This window comes from Anthonomus grandis, chromosome 2, assembly GCF_022605725.1.
Source record: "Anthonomus grandis grandis chromosome 2, icAntGran1.3, whole genome shotgun sequence".
NCBI classification, from domain to species: domain Eukaryota; kingdom Metazoa; phylum Arthropoda; class Insecta; order Coleoptera; family Curculionidae; genus Anthonomus; species Anthonomus grandis.
Window position 1 is genome coordinate 33,622,650 of NC_065547.1, and position 23,467 is coordinate 33,646,116.

Consider the following 23,467-nt stretch of genomic DNA (forward strand, 5'->3'; position numbering starts at 1 on the left):
CAGAAACTCATATGTTGTCAGCTACCCCTGGAGCCACGGCTATGGGTGTGTAGAATATTCTAAAGTACTGACACATTATACCAAATACATTTTCTGATGTTCTTCTGGCCCTGGAATGTCTGTAGTTATAAATGGCTTTTGTCTTGTCATGCTATGCTTGATTTTGTGAATATGGTTTCATCATATTTGTTGTTAAACTGAATGCCTTGTCCTCCAATATTACATGAGGTTGCTGCATATTAGTACCAGGAATAACTCTTGAAGGGGGTAAATTAAAACAGTTAGTAGCAATCTGCTTTCTTATGTTTGATTTTATAAATATCCCCGCATCGCCCTCTCTGCCATAGGATCCAACGTCAATTGCCACAAATCTATACCTTGCATCGACGACTGCTAGCAGAACAATTGAATGAAAGTTTTTGTAATTAAAATAGAGAGATCCTGCATTGGATGGACAACGAATTGGATGAAAGAAGGTATTTACTCAAAACTTTAAAATCCTTAAAATCCCTCTGCTTTGATAGTGGGAAACAATTACATTTTTTTTATTCCAGCACAATAAGTAATACCCAAGATAGCATTCAACAAGAATCGGATGTTTCGCAAGATGAAACACAATCTGAGCTGGAAAAGGAAAACCATGAGGATAAAACCCAATGTGATATAGAAACAGCAATATCTGAACATACTGAAACCTCAAATAGTTCAAAGCGATGTAAGGATACTGAGGAAATAAATATTGAAACTCCACAGAAAAAAAAAGAAAACCACACATTTAAAAGACAAAAACATGATAGTTCTAAGCGAAATTAGAAAGGGACGAGAAAAAATCAAAGCCGAAATTATGTCTCTCGTTTCAAAATATGAAATTCATGAAATTACGCAACCAGAAATTGAATCCTTTACTAATAAACAATGGTCCAATACATCAGCGCACCAAGGATACTATTCCGAGTCAAATTCAAATTCAGCATCAGATGCCAATTTTCGCAACCAGACTGCCGCATCTGGGGCCATCTCGAATGTTTTTTCAGAAGAACCACAGTATGAACTTTTATGAATATTGTTAAACATGCATTTAACATAAATAAGTTCTATAAATAAAGTAAAAGTGCTTTATATTACTTTTATCATTTACCTTAAAGTCAAGCTGAGTTTTTCTTCTGGACTAATTGGATTTTGACGCCTGTTGTAAGGATGTTTGGTAATATCAGCTCTTATATAATCTAACACTAATTGAAATAATTCTGTGGATAGTCGAAAATATTCCCGAAATTTGTAGTCGTTTCCAAATAGTCTTTTTTCTATTGTAACTTTATAAGCCCCTTCCAAACATCTATTAGAAAACATTCGATTTTCAGTTTTGTTTTGGCGACGACAACTAATTAAACTCAGAAGATCCAATTCATGTTCTTCTTCATCAATAAGCATCGCCACCAAAAATTTTTTAGATATAATGATTATTCTTATATTATACACTATAAATATATGAAAATGTGACAAAATACGTGTTTCTCCATCTGCACCCACCAGCATACAATTAGGAACTAACAAAACACTTGTATGAAAACTACCGTGCGTCGATCAAGGTAGATTCTGTTGAACGTTTATGCTATGCGTCGCGCAGTGTTCTAACAAACCGTAGCTTAAGGGAGGCTGAAAGTTTCATCGAACGACGGAAGGGTAATTCTTGCGGCCGACCTCGTGCATTGTCAAATGTCGAAGAATCACCAAATATTAGTACTAGGGTTTTAGCGAAACGGGTGAGAAATAGTGGGAAAACGGAGACACATAATATTTTACGGAGTCGACAACTTTACCTACTTCATCTTCAAAAAGTACAGGGTCTTTTACCCGACGATCCTGAGGCAAGACTTGCCTCAGGATCAAGTATCAATTGTAGATGGTTATGTGAAATGAATAATAGAAATGTGGATTTTTAACTTTAAGGGCGATTCTGTTTACTGACAAAGCCACGTTCACGAGAAACCTAGAGCCATAGTTGAGACACATTATCAAGTAAATTTTAAAGTCAATGTGTGGGCAGGTGTTGTGGATAACTTTCTTTTAGGACCTGCCATCTTACCAGGTAATTTGACTGGTGATTCATTTCTATTGTTTCTACAAGAAATATAATGCCCAATTTGCTTGATAATTTGCCTCTTAATGTAAGACAAAATCTTTGGTTTCAACTCAACGGTGTTCCGGCTCATTTTGCTATAAATGTTAGGAACTATTTACATCAAGTATTTCCTAATCGCTGGATTGGTCGGGGTCGAGATGCTCCTGTTCCGTGGCCACCCCGTTCGTCCGACCTTACACCTTTGGATTTTTCAGTCTGGGGATGTACGAAAGACCTTGTGTATATGGTTCCGATTTTAAACGGGGATCATTTAAGGGAGAGAATCATTGCAACTGGAGAGCATTTCAGATTGAAACCAAATATTTTTCAAAGCCTTAGATTTTCTTTAATAATAAAGAGAGCTCGTATGTGTATACAAACAAATGGAGGTCACGTAGATATAGGATAATATTAAATAATTTAGGGTAATTATTCTATGATTTTTATTATAATAAGTAACTTAGAAAAATAATTTACGTTAAATTATTTTTCTAAGTTACGTAAAGTAAAAAAAATAATATTTTGTTAACTTGTTAAAATGTATCTAGATTTTAAAATTAAGATATCTAATAAACGGATTCTCAGGCCGACATTTACAAAGAATACTTTTTTTACAAGTAAAGATTGGATAATTAGAATTTTTTACTAGAAGTTTATTATACAGGGGTACAAAAAAGTTTTGCCATTTTTAACACATGTAATATACTGCAGGTGGCGCCCTCTGCGAGGTATAGCAAATCCGTGAACGGATTTTTATTTCTCGTTTCAAAGAAACCCCTCACACCAAATTTTAATTTAATATCTTATGAAACACTCGACTTATTAAAAAAAAAACGATTCTATATTTCTCATTTTGACGCCCTGTATATTGAATACCGAGCGCCCAATTAAAAAATGGCATAACGAAAGTCGCATTATTTTGGTCTACCGTATATGTGGCCGGCGGATTGGCCTCCCTTTTCCGGACACCCTGTATTAGTAACCATTTTCCGAAAAATAACATTTGCGAAAATGATCTTTTATAGATGAAAGAATTATATGTTGGTTTTCTGCAAATGTGGAAACTGACAAAAAATGGACGAAGTTAAATCCAGAACGTATAAAATATGAGGTCTGTCTTCGTTGGGTTGCAGTCTGCAGATTCTGGATCTGAAGGCATATTATTAAAATAATTTTTCACAATTATTAAAGTATTAGAGGAATGAATGGAGAGTGGTATTGTGCTCTGAAATATAATGTAAGGGATAATCAGTAGGGTGCGGCAGACATTTGCTTTAAAGGGAAGAAAGGCTTTTATAGGTAGAAAGTTTAGGTTTAGGTAGAAAGTATAGGCATATAGTGAAGGCTCTACATATTTTAATGGAGACGCACCTGCATTGCATTTTCGGTCGACATGGCTGTCGAATAATCAACACCAGTTACTTGTTTCTAAGATATTTATATATTTGCCTCAACATCTTTATATAAGAACTATCTTCATTTCAAAAACAAGAATACATATATAGGTATTTCTTTGAGGTTTTTGAAAATATTTAAAAAGAAACACATTTGCTTTGCCTATAATCCATTTAGGAATATTCCAATTTCTTTAAATATTTGGAAGATTATTAAACATTTGCTAGTATTTAGTATTATTTTAATGTAGAATTTTGGAAATAATATTCCTGCATTTTAAACAAAATAATATTCTTGATCAAAATACTTCGACAATTGTAAAATTTGCATGAACATGTTTTTTCTATTATCAGTAAAATATCGACAACTGAAAAAACGCGGTTGAACATTAACAGTCTTTAAAATCTATATTAAGTGTAAAATATAATTTGACCAATTCATGTGAAATAGTTCATCACATTTTAATAAATGACTTGAATTTCTTGCAAAGTATTCACTCGGATCAAAAATATGACCGTGCAAGAAAATCATAATTTTTTTAAAAATAAAAAATTTAATTTGATGAAAAATCATGATATTCAATTTATTATTTTGTACAAATATTTGTTTAGTTATCGATAATGAATAATAAATTCATGTTTGTACCACTCAATGCATGCATACAATAAAATACATATAACTAAATTGTAATTTTCATTTCACCCCATTTGTCCCGCTTTGTCTCAATGAAAATGTGGGCACTAATTTAAGGTATCACAAACGGGTGCTGCCATTTAAAATTTAGGGGTTGGGACCAGTGTTGCTAGATGTACGATAATTATCGATTTCGTACGATAAAACCAATGCTTGTACGATGTACGATAGTACTTATGCGATAATGCCACTTTGTACGATAATTTTGACTAATTTTTTTTTTATTCAAAAAAATAATTAAACCCTACTTCATACAATAGTAATATTTTGTTACCAATAATATTTTATTTAGTCACTAACATACTATAGTATTAAGTAGGAATTTATAAGTGTTCTGTGCATTAATAAGTATTTGTGGTTGCCTATTTAATGAATGGCACAAATTACGAAATATATGAACGGCTATGGGCGGCGCGGCGCCGTACACAACTAGAGTATATCGAATCGCGTATCGGGTTTTCCCCGTTCTTATTTTTCGTCGTAAATTACTTACAGCTTACAGTTTACCTGCATCTTTCACACGTGATTGTGGTAATTTATGAGCGGTGTTGATTTTGTGTTTGTCGTTGATTTTATCTAAAACTAGTATAGTGTAAAAACTAGACTAAAAAAAAAGAAGTAACCATGTCTGATTCCGAATCTGAACGTGAAAGTAGGAGTTGAACTCCTGAATATAAAAAGTTGAAACGCGAGGAATGTTCCCAAAAGTTTAGTGTCGTTCTTGTAATCTTTAGAACTTACTGCAGAACTAACCGTTATTAAAAATCATGCTAAATCATCAAAGCATGTTCAGAACGTAAAAGCTTTTACAAAGACGACATTCTTTGCAAACTCGGAGCAAAGCGGCCGAAATTAAAATAACAGGATTTTTGACAGAGCACAATATCACTTTTAATTCAGCTGATCATAACAAATCTAATTAAAAGTTGTTTTCTTGACTCGAAAATTGCCCAGGGAATGTCACTAAGAAGATTTAAAGCGATTCAAGTTTCTAAAAATGTTATTGGTGCCTGTGCCGAACAAGAAATAATCTCTTATTTAAAGGGCTCCAAATTCAGTCTGATTACATCGCCCAACAGCATGTATGTTGCATGGAATATTTTTATGATTCTAGGCTTATTTTTAATGCTGATATTAAATAATGTCATCAGTTTATATGTGTCAGCTCTAGTTTTTGAGTTAAAAGGAGGGAGTATTTTTGGGGAATTAAAAATACACTCAACGTACAAACATTTTTAATTACAAGAACTATACACTCAGGAATTTTCTTTTATATGATTTTCTACTAGTTTTGAATAAACTGCTACTCTGAATACTCCAGCAAAAATCGGCCAACATATGTGCATCCCAGCGACCCTGAAATCGTTCCTCCATGGTTCGAAGATCTTGGTGGAATCGTTCATACCCTGTTCTTCACTCATGTCACCGAGATTTTCAGGAAAATGGTGTAAATGGCTGTGTAGGAAGTGCACTTTGATGCTCATGTTACATCCAAGTCGCTGGAAGTGTGACAACATCTCTTCGACGTGCGCAATGTAATCATCACCCTTCCTATTACCTAAGAAATTTTGGATAACCCAAACAAAGGAATCCCATGCATTCTTCTCAATTTCTGACATTGAGCTGGTGAAATTAGGATCGTTTACCAACTTGCGAATTTGTGGACCATCAAATATACCTGCCTTGAGTTTTTCTGAACTTAGACTTGGAAATTTCCTTGAAATATATTTGAAACATTCACCATCTTTATTTAATGCCTTAACATATTGCTTCATTAAACCTAGTTTAATGTGCAGGGGTGGCAATATGATACGATCTCGTGGCACTAGAGGTTCATTTATAACATTAAGACTACCTAGAAGTAGTGCTTCCCTAGAGGGCCATTCTTTTTTTGACCAATGTTCTGATTTTGCTCTACTATCCCATAAACACATAAAACAAGGATATTTAGTGTAGCCTCCTTGTTGTCCTAAAAGAAAGTTCACCATCTTAAGATCAACGCAAATTACCCATTTATGATTGTTATATTTGATTTTGTTCATGACCAGTGCTATTGTGGGGTATTCTTCCTTAACTTTAGTTGAATGTGCTATTGGTATGGAGCCTAGTTTATTTCCGTTGTGCAATAATAGTACACACTTCAAACTCCGTTTTGACGAGTCAATAAATAAACGCCAATCGATTGGTTCATATTTCTGCAAGCCCATGGCAGTCATTAAACCAGAAATATTAGTACAGAATACAAAATTATCCTCCTTAGCGAAAAAGGGAAGTAAGTCTTTTTCTCGAGTGCGGTAATAAGAAACTTTAGTTTCTTTAATTAAAAGATTTCTCTCTATTAATCTGGAGGCCAATAATTCAGACGAAGTTTTGGATAGTCCAAGGTCTCTAATTAAATCATCAAGTGCACTTTGATCGAATGGTTTTGGTTCAAAGAGATTTTCTAGAACAAACTCGTCATCGCTCATGCTACTCAGTTCATTCAATTCATCAGAACTTTCTGTAGATGTAGATGGTAATGGTAAAGATGTATCTTTTGAGCTCCTTACAGGCCTCACAGCTGATGTTGATGTGGGGTAAATCCATTTGGAGCGGTTCGTCTTGTTAATTCCTTTTATATTAACAACGCAAAAATAGCAGTCATCGTGATGATCTAAAGGTTCACGCCAAATCATTGGGGATTGGAATTTAAAAGAGAGTCTCTTCTTAGTGGCCCATAAACGTAATTCTTCAACACAAATTTTGCAAACAATATTGGGCACCCAGCACTTGTTATCTGTTTCCAAACGAAAACCAAAATACTCTAAATACGCTCGTTTCACAAAGTCTGACATATTCAATCAAAATTTTTGAAAAACATATCCACCACAAATATAACAAAAACAATTCGGATCGTTAATGCAGACCCTTCTTAGCGAAGTCATGATGAAAATTACAATAATTTATCTAAAACGCGACTATAATAAATAAAAAACCAAAAATAAAGATAAATGAGAAGAACGTAGCTATATCTAAACAACTCGAGCTGTTAGAGTAAAACTGACGACAGATTCGAAATCAGATGCCTCGAATTAGTAAACAACAATAAAAATATTTCAGTCAACATAAAATAACCTTCGATTTGTTGTGCAGTGTTATTGATGAATCTACTGACATTTCATCAGTTAAAACTTTATGTATATGCGTAAGATTTTTCCATCCTAAAATCTGTAAAGTTGATACTCTTTTCTGGAAACTTGCAAATTTTCTCTGGGGATGAACCTGAGAAAGCGGATCAAGGTGCTACTAGTCAGAGGCTATATGAGGAAATAATAACACTCCTATCGCAAAATGGTATTCTTAAAAATATGATTGGTTTTGCATCGGACGGCTGTAATACCATGTTTGGTAGTAAAAACTCCGTGGCGAGCAAATTAGCTAACGATATCCCGGGATTAATGCTTCAGAAATGTGTATGCCATTCTTTACATTTATGCGCAGGTGAAGCGTGTAAAAATTTACCCCGAATGTGTGAAGACTTGGCCAGAAATATTTACGGTTTTTTTAAAAACAGCGCTAAGCGACAGGCAGGACCGACAGGAAGTTTGTCGACCTTAACAAATATTTTTCAGAGTGAAAAAGTGGTAATTTTAAATTTACACAGTAAGATGGTTAAGATTTTTTATCAGCTTTTATGGAACAAAACTATATCAATAAAACAGACATTGGTAAAATTGACCCAACTGATGATGCACATTTCCTTCGAATAACAAATATGTATTTGGGTATTGGGGTTCTTCAGAATATAGATTCTTTAGAGGAACCTGCTAAAATTGATTTTCTTAAACGCTGTCGTAATTTTTTAATTACTGCTTGTCTAGAAATAAAAAAACGGTATAATTTCGAAGATCCTGTGCTAAGTAAGTTGCCCATCTTAACTTTAGATAGTATCAAAAAGGGCAATGAGACCACACTTTTACCGCTGATGAAATCTTTATCTCAATTTGTGAAAACATCAAAACACACATCAACTACAAAAAATTGATGACCAGTGGAGAAAATTACAAATTTACGAAGATCTACCAGAATCCACGGAAGTTGATGAGTTTTTTTATAAACTAAGTCAGGTAAAAGACTTTAGTAGAGAATTCATATTCCCCGATTTGTCCAAGTTAACACTTAGGGCCGGTTGTATAAATCAATTTTGATCTTAGGTTCAACGGAACGCCGATCAAAATGTGAACTGCGTTCATTCGATATTCTGTTGTTCAATGTAAACTGAACTTTAGTTCAGCTGAACTGAGGTTAGTTTAACTTGGCACTACAAATATTTAGTTACTTTTGGTTTTTTTTTATTTTTGACATTTAACATAACCTAAAAGGAGAGGTTTGTTTTGTTTTTGTTTGATTTGGCGGGCTGGGTTGCTTGCAAGTAAAAAAAAGTAAAAGCAGTAAAAGTTTATAAAAAGTGTATTTTCTACTTGGTGTGGCTGGTACTACTAATTAAACTTGATTTTATATACCTATAGGTAAGTACAAATTGATATTTTTGCAAGCCGTTAAATACTTTCGAATTTTATTGTAGTAGGTGTTGCTTTTTTTTTATTGGGTACAGTGTTTAGTTTTTGTATTTATTATTTGTAGATTCTTGTTTGGTGGTGGAATATTTTATAAATGGGTTCTTGTAAGAAAAGAACTGTTAATGAGCCTTGTACTAAAATATAAGGGCACAATTGAATGTCGAAAGGCTGACAAAATGAACAACGATTTAAAGCAGAAAGCTTGGGAGCGTCTATCAAATGAATTTAATAGCATTTGTGGAGAGCCTTTCAGAGATGCAAAAGTTCTTCGTGGCAAGTATGAAAATCAAAAAAAAAGGTCAAAACAAAAATTTGCTGATGAAAAAATATACCTACGAGGAACTGGAGGAGGGCCTGTAAAACCTAAGATAACTGACAATATCGACAAACAAGTTAAAGAAATTATAGGTACTCAGGCTTTGATTCAGAATTTGATGGACATAGTAGTAAGTTTTAGAAAAATTAATAATAATTCAATTAAAAGTTGTATTTGTTTCAGAATATGGCAACATGCAGATGGAAACTCCTGAGGGATCTCGTTTTAATATTTCTGATTTAGGTAAGACTTTATCGTTGTTTTTAATTAATAGCGTCTATCAATGATTGTTTTTTCAATAGAGTTACCTAATGAAGACATAGAGCAAATGGAGGAATATGGCAAAGATTCTAATGAGGAAGATAGTTTATTATCAGGTATAGGTAAACGCTATCCCTATACTTATGTTTCAATTATTAGTATTAATAAACAATATGTTTAGATGACACTTTCTTCTATTCTGACTATTCTTATTTTAGCTGCTTTGCCTACCAACTGCAAAATAACCCCAGAAAAGCTTCGCACTCCAAAATCGAAGCCATTGAAAACCGTTTTGAAGAAGGCTTGTGCTAATAAGGGTAAATTTTGTAATAATTATTATATTTCAAATTATTTAAATTTATTTTAATTTTAAGAAAATAAAAATATTCTGTCAAATAAAATTATTTCCTGGGCTGCAAATAAAGCTGAATTAGTCTCCAAGGAGACAGAATACCTTGAAAAAGAACATCTTTTGAGGGTAGAAATCATGAAGGAACGCCACAAATATCAAATGGCACTAGAAACAAAGGAGAGTGATAAAAGAATTCTTATTCAAGCTAAAAAAGCTGAACTAGAGCTGGAGATCCTTCAACTGAAAAAAGATCAGCTGCTATCTGCTGATAAATGATGTCTGTTTTTATAATTTAAAAATATGTATTTGTAAAATAAGTTGTATTTTATTTATGAAATAAAAAAATGTTTTTAAAATTTAACCAATTCTTGTTAATTTTATGTGTGGAAATGCAAAATTAAAAATGTTTTTGTGGTGGGTGTCAAAGTAATAAAAACCGTAAAAAAAAGTTTTTATTGCAATTTTGAGTTCTACTCATGTGCTACATTATCTAACAAAGGCTGAAAATACTCTGTTATCAAAGCTTGCCGAACCACATTATTAAGGGCTATATTCTCAACACCTGGTTGTACCACAGGTATAAGGATATTTCCTAATTCAAGAGCCGCTTCAACTTTTTCATTTACAAGGGGAACGTCATCTCTCAACATGCATGCAATATTATGAAGCACTGCACATGAGACAACTATTGCTTCCACTTTTTGCACATTTAATTTAATTCCTAATGCTAATATTGGGAATCGACGTTTTAATACACCAAAGCATCTCTCTATTGGGTTTCTCGTTCTTATTTGTGCTTCGTTGAATAAATGTTCTACAGGAGTGGTTGGGTTAGAAAGTGGTGTAATCAGGTATGGTTTGTTACCATATCCACTATCACCCACTAATAAATTTTCGACAAAATCACCATTTTCAAATCGAGCTCGTACTATTGAGTTCCTAAATATATTTGCGTCATGAGCAGACTCAGGCCATCTGCACACAATGTCCCAAATTTTTAGTTGTGAGTCGCATATTGCTTGTATACTAAAAGAAAAATAACCTTTTCGGTTTCTAAAATTTTCTGGTTCTTCTCCACCAGGAGATTGGATTTTTACGTGGGTACAATCCAAATCCCCAATACATCTTGGGAATCTGCTAATGTTGAAAAAACCCTGTCGAACATTATTTATTTCTTCATCGGGTAGTGATATATAGGTTTCATGCATATGTGCAATTGCCCGGGACACTTTATTAATAACTCTGCTTGCTGTAGATTTGTCTACACCAGAAAAATCTCCATCTGCTTGCAAAATGCACCCTGTTGCAAAAAACCTTAAAGTTAGGAGAACCATTTCTGAAGCCGATAGAGCGTGATTCCTTAAAAATATAATAAGTACCTATATTAAAATACGTAGTAAAATAAATAAAAACATACTAATTTTTCCTTCTGTCCAACATGTGCACAGGGGCAAGAGGGGTGTTTTGTTTACAAACATATTTGCCGATTCTCTGTTGTCAAGTCGACGCAAATTTCCAACGGAGGAAATTTTTAGCTATATTTTAACAACCATTATAACGTTAATTTAACTTATTTGTGTTGTATTTTATAGGAAAATTTAAAATAAAAAGAATAAATACTACAATTAACCTATTTTAAGAATAAATATAATATCCTTAAGCAAAAAAAAAAAACAAAATTATTAACATTCTTATCCCTAAAACTGCTTCTAAAAAATTTGAAGCGACAACACCGGAGCTTAAGCGCCTGAGCCATACGCGTAGTGTCATCTGTCAAACGGCCTCTTTGTTTATTTTCGGGATTCGTGTATTTTCATTCATTTTTGGTTTAAAAAGGAAAAAGGCCACATTTTAGTGTTTTTTTAAATTGCTAGGATGGCAAAAACTTGTGTCGTTTATGCCGCATCATGATAAAAATGTGATTCCAGCCGATCTTTTCACAAGTAAGTACCGATACTTTCATAACATCACATCATAGGGTTACCATCATCATAAACGTAGAATAGGGGATCTTATAGATATAAACCTAATAAAAACTTGAATGTGAAAGTGTGCGTAAAATACCAAAATATTTATATTTTTAAATGTACCTATATAGTTATGTTTTTTTAATATAGATATTAGGTAGATAGATGAAATTACTAATTTTTTATTGCCTTTAAAGAATTTTGAAATTTATTTAGATATTGATATCTATGTATAAAGTTAATTTTGTCTTTCCCTAAAATTTGGTCGATAATTTTTTGTTTGTTTTACCATATTGCAACTTACAATAATACATATAGTAATTGGTACCACACATTAATTTATTACTGTAATTTTTTTTGCTTTTTGATTAAATATCAAATACTTATTATAGATTGCCTAATATATGCCCACAGGGAACAATGGATTTTATTAATGGAAATCAACACAATTAAAAAGAACATATTTGTTTGTTCAGATCACATCCTTAGAAGTGATTTCTTATAAAAGGAAGATAATATTATCAGTAGCCAGACTTTATTTAAAAAATCAGCTCTACCTCAAAGGTAATTTTTTTTTAAATATATTTTTCTAGTATAAAAAAATCGTCACAAAAAGTATTAGGGTTACTCATATAAGCTTTATTTATACTTAATACTTATTAAATTAGGTATGTGTGTAAAACTATTTTTTACTAGGATTTCTGATGCACTGGTTAAAAACACAGCAGCCGATAATTCAGTTAATTTACCAAGTGATTTACCCTTTAAAGCTGCAGGGGTAGTTTTCCTGAAGAGTGCAAAAACTTCTTTAGCTTCCAAAATGCTATATAGTACAAACAGTGAAGCTAATATAGACAAGTATGGATAATTAAAATAGATTAATATTCTTGATACACCAAATTTTGTATAATTACAGATCTGATCATTCATCATCAACAATAACTGCATCTGAGATTAATAGTTACCATGGGGTCTAGGTCAACAATTACTATTTCTCATCCAAGCCGTTTTTGTTTAACTGCTACACATTCCCTGACTCTGCCAAGGAAAAGGTAAAAATACACTCAAAATAGACTACTAGTTTTATTCCATGTATCATCCTGTTCTATATCTTATTTAAAAGTGATATAGTATTTTATTGTGTTATATTTGTTTAATTAAATGCAATTAATCAAATGTATGATTTTACAAAGATTCTTTATAATAACATGCATTTTATTGATCAATTGGTTTATCATAATATATTTTTTTAATTTTTTATTTTTCTTTTTAATTAATACTGTATTTTTGTGTATATTATTCTAGGGTAAAATCAAAATGATATCCTGAGGACCTAAGCACTGATGATTCTACCGTTTCAAAAGCTAAATCACTTGTCACCAAATTATGGAAAAAAAATAAAGAACAAAAACAAAATTAAAATTCGAAAATTGCAACAAACAAATTTGCGCCAAAGAAATTGAATTAGATTTCTCAAGTCATTATTAAAATACTTAAGAAATAATAACATAATTTTCGAAAAAGCCCAACATACTACATATTTTATTTGACTTGTAAAAGTACTTGCTTGTATATTACTACTAATAAACTATCTAATCTAATTTATTGTACATAGTCTTTATTCTCAGGTAAGCTTTGTTTTTTAGTATAAATTAATATCATATAATAATTGGTATTAGGTATTATATAGGTCACTGTTAAATGTCTCAAAACCATTGTACAGGCTAAATACTCATAATAAAAATCTTATAACCTATAAAAAACCTGCAACTCCTTCACAATTTGAACATCCTTGTAGTGTTAACTCTTTCCGCTGAAGCAATACTGTCCCTTTGAAAAAGTCAGCACCATAGAAGTATATATTATGTGATATAAAGTAAGTGATGTAAAACTGAGTTTTGTCCAATATAACAATAACTATAAAATTATGCAAAATAATAAAAATTTGTGTCTTAAAACATGATTTATTAAGAAATCTATAATATTATATTAATAAAATATTTAATTTCCATAAAAATGCTTTGACAAAAATGCTGCCTTTTATTAGGACCTTCCTCTAACGAAGTCCGTTAAAAAACACATAAATAGCTCGTAAATGGTAATATTACTTATACTCAAACTCTATAATAATTAATAAAAATTTATCAGGTAAATATTTGTTGACGACGTCACTGGTAGAGAGTGCTTGTAACGGTGGCATCAACAATGCGATCGAGCGGCGTTGCGATACCATTACCGTTTTCTCGTTGCTTCGTACTTTATTTTCATTTATTTAACGTATATTGACTTTGATATAGAGTATCTTATCAAATTTCTTTAAAAAAATGCTTGATATTTTATTAAAGGGGAGCAGTAGTATTGTTGTGAGCTTTCGGAAATAACTGAAAATTTTTATGATATTATAAAGTGATTTTTTCCATTTCTCTATGAGCATTTGGCATCATTGCATCAGAGATGTTGCAAGCAAACAAACCTGCCCATAGTTCCACGGTATGCTACTTCTAGCCTTTCAATGTTCTAAGATTACAGCACTCACAAGACCCAAAAAATCTTCATCATCAGTAATAACTTCGTCGTTAAATTCATTCATTTTTATAAACCCAATAATAATGAGAAGGAGATAGACAAAGCACAAAACTTGTGAATGTGAGGTTAGAAAATCACTTGAACGAAAGTTCGGCTTCTTGAACGGCGGCAAGTGGGCGTTCACTTGAACTTCGAATTTGAACTTAGATCAGTGTTAAATATTATTGATACAACAACTTTTTTACTTTGAACTGCAGTTCAACAATAAACTACAGTTCAAAGTGTTTATACAACCGGCCCTAAATGTGCTGTCACTACCGCATTCCAAGTGCCAGTTGTGAAAGGCAATTTTCAAAGGTGAATTTAATAAAAATTAAGGCAAAAAATAGAATAATAACGGATACGTTAAATGGTCATATGTTATCTTCTCAGAAAGTTCATATAGAACAAAACTGTTTTAGATTTAATCAAAGCTGCGACAAAAGAGAAAGAAACTAACGCAGAATCTAAAGACGATGATATAATTTTTGATGAATGTTAATCAAATTTTAATTCAAATCTTGTAATATTTAGGAAATAAATACATTTAAGAATATTTTCAGAATTTTTTTCCCCTTAAACTTTCGAAGGCATAAATATCGACGTTCAGTACGATAATGTACGATAATTTTAAACAGGCTATGCGATTATTCTCTTTATGACATCTAGCAACACTGGTTGGGACTCACCCTATAACCAAAATATGGTGGTTGTAGTTTCCCCTACCTGTATAACAGTTGTACCAAAGTGTGCTTTTCTAACTTTTTTAGTTTCAGAAATATTTGCATTGACAGTTTTCAAATTGACACTGTATATAATAATATGTATATATTTTCTATTGTAGGTAATATTTATGTGATGAAACAACTAAAAATTCAATAAATTATTTTTCTAAACTTATGGTTTTATTTCCTGCTTTTAACCAATATTAAATATCAATCAATTTGAGGGGCGCTATTTTATTACTATGTAAATCAAAATTTTATCACTGCATGGAAATATATTGATATAGTTACATTTACTAAGGTAGTTATGCAAAAAACAATGTCAAACCGATTTCTAAATTATTACAATGAGTCCTATTATTATTAAACTAAAGTGCAATTATATAAAAACAAATTTTATTTATAATTTTAATCATTGCACCTATCGCGATTTATTGTACCTATACAGGGTGATTCATTAATATTGCACGAAAATGAAATGCCGGTTTTTTTGGGTTAAATTATGACGAAAAGTTCCTATAAACATATGTCCGAAAGTGCTTCGTTTCCGAGATACAGGGTGTTCAAATTTTCTTAAAAAATCGATTTTTTATTAATATCTAAGAAATGCCTTTGCTGTTTGCAATGTCATTCACACCATTTCTGGATATCTTAATGATGTATCTTTTTGACATATGACAGTTGATTTGTTATTCCAGGGACGTGCCCACGGGGTAAGCGGGTTAGGTTTTTTGTACAAAAAATAGCACCTAGTAGATTTTTTGAACCTTCTGTACATTTTTTGGATGACGCAACTAAAGATGGAATTGTTTCAACTCTTGGGTGTTTTTCGTATCTCCCTCCGTTTTCGATAAAAAAATTAGTTTAATGCAAACGTTTGAAAAAACTTGAATAAACATAATAAAATGCCTACTTATCGATTTACAGGGTGAAGAATAGTAAATACGGTAATTTGGAATTTTGACATGACATTAACTGTACTACCTGTTGAAAAATAGTTTTAATTAAACTTAGGTACATTAATTAAATTCTTAGAATAAACATTAGTAAATTGATGAAGGTAATGAAAAGCTATGGACTAAGAAACGTCCGCTATAAGAGTTGTTCAAAATGAGTTCCTCCAACTGCAATGCATGCGTCTGTCCTGCGACGCATTGACTGGCGAACACGTTCAAAGATCCCTGGCGTGTTTCGAATAGTATCGCAATTTGCAATAATACGATTTCTTAATTCTTCAACATTTTCGATGGGGGTGGTATAAACTAATTGCTTGAGGTGGCCCCAGAGGAAAAAGTCTATTGGATTTAGATCGGGAGATCGCGCAGGCCAGGGTTATATACCTCCACGACCTATCCAACGATTGGGATATACTCTATCTAAATACTGTCGAGCAATTAAGCTGAAATGTGCCGGAGCGCCATCATGCATGAAAAACATTTGGTACCTTAAGTCAAGCGGGACGTTTTCTAATAGTGTTGGCAACTCCTCTTGAAGAAAACGCCGATACACTTCTCCACTTAACCTTTGTTGCAAAAAGAAAGGACCAATTAAGTGGTCTTCAATGATTCCAACCCAAACATTCAGTGAAAATTGGTGTTGATGGCGACTTTCACTTATTCCATGTGGATTTTCATCTGCCCAAATGTGATTATTATGGAAATTCATTATCGAATTCCTGGAGAAATTAGCTTCGTCCGTGAAAAGTATTTTTGAAAAAAAAGGAGGATTTTCTACAATGTTTTGTTGTAACCATCGACAGAAAGCCACTCTATGAGGATAGTCGTCTGGCAAAAGTGCTTGTACCCGCTGGATGTGATACGGGTACAAAAGCTGATTTTTCAGTATTCTAAACACTGTTGGCTGACTAATGTTTAAAGTGGCAGCAATCTGTCTTGTACTCGTTGAAGGATTATCCTCCATTTCGTGGAGCACTGCTTCTTCAGCTTCTGCGGTTGCAACTGTGCGGGGTCGTCCATTGTCGACTGTAAGTTTTTTAAAACTTCCACTTTCTCTGAGACGTTGATGGAGGCGAGTAAACATTTGACTATGAGGAAGTACTCGGTTAGGGTATTTGTCCGCGTAAATACGCCTCGCTGCTTGTGAATTACCATTAGCAAGACCATACACAAAGTGCATATCGCACATTTCACTATAAGTGTACTTCATTTTAGACAAAAATGAGGAAATTGTCTACTTGACAGGAAAAAAACAACACCTTATCACTGAGCCACACCTAGTAATGTTAAATGAACTGGTATTTTATTTATTGCATTTTCAAAGCAACGAAAAGAATGCGACAAAAACTAAAACGATAATAGTATTTACTAAATTTTGTTTAATACGTATTTACAATTTCAACATTCCGCAGTATTTTTTAGATCAGCAGTTGTTAATGCTGTACTTGATATTCGACACTATGAATAGGTAAGTATTACATTTTAGGAAGAAAATTATTTCTTTGCTTTCGCGTGATTTAAAAGCATTTACTTGTATTTTTACAGAGGGATGCAAAAAAGCAATTCTTAATTTTTTTATCGAAAACGGAGGGAGATACGAAAAACACCCAAGAGTTGAAACAATTTCATCTTTAGTTGCGTCATCCAAAAAATGTACAGGAGGTTCAAAAAATCTACTAGGTGCTATTTTTTGTACAAAAAACCTAACCCGCTTACCCCGTGGGCACGTCCCTGGAATAACAAATCAACTGTCATATGTCAAAAAGATACATCATTAAGATATCCAGAAATGGTGTGAATGACATTGCAAACAGCAAAGGCATTTCTTAGATATTAATAAAAAATCGATTTTTTAAGAAAATTTGAACACCCTGTATCTCGGAAACGAAGCACTTTCGGACATATGTTTATAGGAACTTTTCGTCATAATTTAACCCAAAAAAACCGGCATTTCATTTTCGTGCAATATTAATGAATCACCCTGTATATTACCGAATGTATAAATTTTTCCTAATACAAAATCATTTAACCTAATAAAAAAAACTGTAAGACCCATATCTCTTTGGCAAATCCTTTAAACTGACTGCACGGGATTATCATACTAATGAACCCTTAACCACTGTGCCGAATTTTCCTATTGTATTTGAGGTGATACAGGACCTGCTTTATAATTTTGTTCGACATAAAAAAAAGATAAAGAGTGATCCTATATTTATGATAATTTATGAATTAATAATGAGGCACTTTGCTCCTACGGAAGCAGAAATAGGGCATGCAGTAAAAACCAGTGTTCGCCCAAACAAACAATTGATTAATAAATTTCTTTGGCTAATATGACACAAAATTCATTGACCACAATTTTTCTAAACATTGTATATGTAACCCTTTACGTGAAATGTAAGCCTTTTATATTAAAGGAGAATGAATTTTTTGCTTTTTCTCTTGGAGATTATGCATTAAAATCATTACAGCATTATTCTTAGATAGTTGCCTAATGCCCATCCTTATGAAGGGTTATAGAATCAAATAAAAGACTATCACTATCTTCATCATCATCCATATTATTTATATTATATAGTTTTATTACGAAAATAGGAGCATTTTTCTTAATTAAAAATCAGCCTTGAATAGCGTTAAAAACGTCCTTAATCCAACATTAAATCGTAATCCTAACACCAACACACATACAGTAATAAAAACCACACAACAGCAATAAAATTTTAATTATAAATTAAATTACCTCCGTCATATTGTGTTATCTCTCTTGCGGGGCTCCCATACTATTATAACGACCATCTGTGCGCCTTCACTCCACAAAATACCTTTGTGATATCACACTTACATAATAATTAGACATAAATAAATAAAAGCCTATGGATTATTAATTAATGTCCGTATATAAATTAATTTATTCTAATTAATAATAATAATAATAATTATGTGGAAGGATATCGCGAAACGGTATTACGGCCGGCTGACACGAACGAGTCGCGGACGACACTGACTGAGCGCCGGATCGGCGTCGTCGGTCGTCGCGACGCACAACCGCGGATGCTGGCGTCGCCATGGTAACGGCCCGGGTTATGACGTCACGTGGCGCCATCTGTTCGAAACGGATTAGTAATGCCGGAAGAGTCGATATTTGTTGTCGTCTGGTAAGTTTCGCGGGTGGTAGGGGGCGTAATAAGCAAATTGCAGAGTTGTCAGGAGAAAAATTGTCAGCGACAAGTTTTTTCGTTGAGTGCTGATGGCAACACTGGTATGGGCCTAGTGAAGTAATACACTCATAAAAATAATTCCTTAATAATAAAAAAAATATTTTGTAGTATATTAGAATGGGTGATATCAATATTAACCTGCTAAGACATACTAATGTTACTAACAAGTTTGACAATCCCTTGATGCGTTCAACTGCAAGCAGGGCGCTATAACACAAACACTACAATTGTTACAAGTTTACAAGTTACAATTAATTTACCGTACCTACAAGTCGTAATGAATTCAGTAACACATCAGAAACAACTACAATTGTAATTTTTTTACAATTGTAGGACTACGCGTTATACATATGTATAACAGACTTGTTAAAACGAGTTTAAGCTGTTTAGGATTAAAAGTTATGGGTTGTTTGTTAGTTTGTTCGTTCGTATAAGCGATACGGTGAGAAGGCTGATTTCGGTTAGTAAAAATGTCGTCTAAACAAATTATTTTCGAAATAAAAATGCAGTTTTTGACAAAAATTAAAGAAAACAAGGAAATTCTATTTGGTGCTTTCTCAGATAGACTTAAAAAGCAAGACAAAGTCGAGAAATGGAAGGAAATAACCCAAGTAGCCCAAAGTATATGCTTAGTTTCAGTAGAGAAGGATTGGACCTACGTAAGAGATACTGTCTGGCAGAATTTGAAGAAATCTGCAATGGTGAGTCTTTCGTTATTGAGCAATCAACATAATTTATTTACAAGTAATTTTGACATTAGGTACTAAACCAATTATAGATAAAATATACACAATGACATAATATGCTATTTCGCATTTTAGCCTAAAATAGACAACGCGAAAAAAACAGGGACTTGTGGGAAAGACATGTTAACGGAAATAGATAAGATGATTTTGGATATTGTTGGAAAGAAATCTCCAATTATTTGTGGACTTGGAGTCTCTGAGTCATTCGAGGTAGCCCAGACTCAATCAACAGAAACGCCTGTACCAAATGAAACACTTTTCAATTGTAGGAAAGAGAAAAGTTGTCGAAAGCACGGGTGAAAGTGACGATAAAAATGAAAAGCTGAAACTACAAATTGAACATATAAAATTACAAAACTATAAACCAAGCTGGGGACCTCGGGTTACCGTTTTCTGAATTTACCTCGCAGTTCCAAAATAACTTCCAATCAGAAAACGGCAAGACCTATTTATCTTTATAATAATTTATCTAGTACCTATAGTTTAGATATAGTTTAAATCCTTCGTTAATAAAAGTTGTTAATAAATGAAATAAATATTTTCGTCTTTATTTTGTAGATATGTATATTTTTGAACTTTAGTATAGAAATGAAACACGTTTTTAATAAATTTTAGAGCACCCTATATACATATTTTACTACTAGAGTCTGTTGTTTCTGTTAAAATAATTAATCAGTTCGCCTAATCTAGCTTGCGCTTCAACAGAAGAATTGTCATCTTTTGAAATGTTGCATAAGGTGGCACAGCATTTGAAAACATTCGCAGCAAAAACAGGGCTCACGCGTAGATAGTTCAAACAAGGAAATTTTTCTTTTAAAATCCCAAACGTATTTTCTATTACTCTTCTTGTTCGTTTGTGAGCTCTCATGAAATCCTGTTGGGCTTGATTTAGTGGAATTTCATATGTTGGTGGAATCAACCATTGTTTTAGCGGATAAGCTGAGTCTCCCAGAATCACCGAATTAGGATGGGGTCTCCAACCATTTTCCATTCTTCGAAATAAATTACTGTTACGAAGTACTCTTGCGTCATGAACGCTACCGGGCCAGTTAGCACTAACATATTAAAATTTTAGGTCAGGACCACAAACAGCCATGCAATTAATTGAATGTTTACCATGGCGATCTACAAAGGCTGGCTCGTCTATAGTCGGGGCATCTATATTTATCAGTGTTCCATCGACAGCACCACATACTTCGGGAAAACCGGCGATGCCATGAAATCTTTGAATAATATCCAATGTACTATGTGGCCATGACACGATTTCATCAAATTTTATATCATTTACCGCATTAACAGTGTCATGTACGTATCGGCACACAGTTATTTTTGAAACTCCATGCATATCGCAAACACCATGATACTGACCTCCATTTCCTAGCCAATGTAGAGCAATTAATATCTTCTGCTGTGGAGTCAATCCATACCACCGAATTGTGTTATTATTTAGCGCGGCTCCAATATCCCGATCGGTATTCCCTGTGGGGGGCACCTTCATTGTCACTTTCCGAGTCACTTGACCACATACCGAGAACGAAAACTAATGTTCACAGTGAGAAAGTTGATATTAAAATACTGCGTTTACCGAATTTACCCACTGATATAAATGGGTAGAACATTCTTTACAATTGTGGGAAATACTTTAACACAAATATACAAGTGCTGAAATTGTGTTATAGAATATGTCTACATATGTAAAAAATCTTCCGTAATTACTAGAGCCGCACAGGTAATTACAAGATTGTTCTGTTACGGAAAAATTACAAGTGTAGAAAATATTTTTACAATTGTATAACTTGTAGTGGTTGTGTTACAGGGCCCAGGTTGTATTAAATCCCACCAGATAATCTCGAGACCTTTCCCCTTATTATATTGTTCTATGCTCGAGACAAGGTTAGCTTGATCGACCTTATCATCTTGTCAGATGACGGTATATAATATACAGTGACCGCCTAAAGTTCCGCATAAATTCTATAAAAATTAGAGACATGATTTTTTGAGAAAACGCTCGGACCCGTCGATTTTTATTTTAAGTTGGGCATTATTTCACATAAATTTTTGTATACAAGGTGGAACAAAAAAAAGATATGACGTCATCGGTCATTTTTTAAAATGGAATGATATATTTTTTATTGCATTTATGAAATATAGGCGAAATTCCAAGCAAGTTTCGTATAACACACCTTATCTCAAAACTCAACTATTTCAGAAATATTTACACTTAACCAACAAGAAAGCAAGTAAGTACGTCTATTTACAAATTAAGATAAAATGGAGGATAAAATGTTATAAACTGTCAGAACTCTTATTAATGTATCAAGTGTTCAAACTGATCCCCATTTATTTCTTGGCAGAAAGCAAGACGGTTTCCAAACTCATGCATGTAAAACACTATCAATTATTTCAGGTGATATACGTCTAATTTCATATCTAATTCTATTTTTCAAATCTTCTACGTTGTTTTGCTTCTCAATATAAACTTTACTTTTCAGGTACCCCCATAGAAAATAGTCGCAGGGATTTAGTTCTGGTGACCTGGTCGGCCACTCTATTGGCCCTCTTCGTCCTATCATCTTCCTGGGAACACGAAAGAGTATGGCCCTATTACTTTATTTTCCACGATACCAGCCCAAACATTAATAGATTTACGGTACTGTGTATGAGCCTCAGTTGCCCAGTGTGGATTTGACACTGACCAGTACCGACAATTTTGCCGATTTACGACACCGTTTAAACAAAAAGTTGCTTCATCCGAAAACAAAACTCATAACACAAACTGACGGTTATTATTGCAAATGTTTATCATTTGCACGCAAAATTGGTTTATTCGATCAGGATCGTCCTCATTTAATTCGTGTATTAGTCCAATTTTATAAGAGTGGTATTCATTTGCTTTTAAGATGCGTCTTACTGACGTTCCGGCTATATTATTATCAACTGAAATTTGTGAAGTTGCATTGTTTGGATTTTCTTTGACGGAGAGCAGAACGTTTAATTTTGTTTCTTTAGAAATTTTTGGACGACCTGATCTTGGCAAATCCCTAACATGACCTGAAGTTATGAATTTGTGCTCTATTCTACTAACTATTGACTGAGAAATAGGATGATTTGGGTATTTAGCAATAAAGAGTTCACTTACTTCTTTTTGCGTGCACACTCGATCTCCGTACCTTAGCATCATCAAAATTTCAATTCGTTGGCTTTCCGATAAATTACCCATAATTTATTCTAACAAAAACTATTAATATTCAAACTGACAGTGACATTTGAAAACGGAGATTCTTTACAAGTGCAATCATGGAAATAGGAACAATTGGCAGTGTTTATAACATTATTTTTATCCTCGATTTTACCTTAATTTGTAAATAGTCGTACTTATTTGTTTTCTTGTAATTTTAATGTAAATATTTCGGAAACAGTTGAGTTTTGAGATAAGGTGTGTTATACGAAACTTGCTTGGCCTAAATTTCATAAATGCAATAAAAATATAGCATTTCATTTAAAAAAATGACCGATGACGTCATATATTTTTTTTGTTCCACCCTGTATACAAAATTTATGTGAAATAATGCGTAACTTCAAATAAAAATCG

At 33.0% G+C, this 23,467-nt stretch overlaps 3 protein-coding genes across 7 annotated transcripts in view; 2 read left to right on the forward strand and 1 right to left on the reverse strand.

Annotated features, from left to right (window-relative positions):
- The window catches only part of LOC126733494 (diacylglycerol kinase 1), a 390,145-nt gene extending 367,042 nt beyond the window's left edge, over positions 1–23,103 (reverse strand). Inside the window, exon 1 of one of the 4 annotated variants that reach the window (XM_050436806.1) lies at positions 23,015–23,103. The gene's annotated coding sequence lies outside the window, so the exon portion shown is untranslated. Of the gene's footprint in view, positions 1–18,651; positions 19,066–23,014 lie in introns of those variants that run through there. The other 3 variants (XM_050436805.1, XM_050436807.1, XM_050436809.1) reach the window with 3 other exon arrangements.
- Positions 7,837–10,179, forward strand: LOC126733498 (uncharacterized). 2 transcript variants are annotated; one of them, XM_050436821.1, is made up of 6 exons: positions 7,837–8,718; positions 8,834–9,215; positions 9,269–9,328; positions 9,388–9,462; positions 9,565–9,663; positions 9,721–10,179. In XM_050436821.1, the coding sequence occupies exons 3-6, from the start codon at positions 9,280–9,282 to the stop codon at positions 9,972–9,974; spliced, it is 477 nt and encodes a 158-aa protein (XP_050292778.1). In that variant the 5' UTR covers positions 7,837–8,718; positions 8,834–9,215; positions 9,269–9,279; the 3' UTR covers positions 9,975–10,179. The 2 variants fall into 2 exon arrangements, with proteins under 2 accessions (XP_050292778.1, XP_050292779.1); XM_050436822.1 differs by having other exon boundaries at positions 7,837–9,215.
- Positions 19,422–20,239, forward strand: LOC126733499 (uncharacterized). The gene is made up of 3 exons (XM_050436823.1): positions 19,422–19,830; positions 19,951–20,085; positions 20,145–20,239. Exons 1-3 carry the CDS (start codon positions 19,600–19,602, stop codon positions 20,199–20,201), a joined length of 423 nt encoding a protein of 140 aa, XP_050292780.1. The 5' UTR covers positions 19,422–19,599; the 3' UTR covers positions 20,202–20,239.
- Positions 23,104–23,467: the final 364 nt, after the last annotated feature.

Excerpts from the sequence above, each read along its gene's own strand:
- LOC126733498 (XM_050436822.1), top strand. The coding sequence starts at position 9,280 with ATGCAGATGGAAACTCCTGAGGGATCTCGTTTTAATATTTCTGATTTA. Across the intron at positions 9,329-9,387 it reads TTTTAATATTTCTGATTTAG|AGTTACCTAATGAAGACATA; the intron begins GTAAGACTTTAT and ends TTTTTTCAATAG. Across the intron at positions 9,664-9,720 it reads GAAGGCTTGTGCTAATAAGG|AAAATAAAAATATTCTGTCA; the intron begins GTAAATTTTGTA and ends TTTAATTTTAAG.
- LOC126733499 (XM_050436823.1), top strand. The coding sequence starts at position 19,600 with ATGTCGTCTAAACAAATTATTTTCGAAATAAAAATGCAGTTTTTGACA. Across the intron at positions 19,831-19,950 it reads ATTTGAAGAAATCTGCAATG|CCTAAAATAGACAACGCGAA; the intron begins GTGAGTCTTTCG and ends TTCGCATTTTAG. Across the intron at positions 20,086-20,144 it reads GAGTCTCTGAGTCATTCGAG|GAAAGAGAAAAGTTGTCGAA; the intron begins GTAGCCCAGACT and ends TTTCAATTGTAG.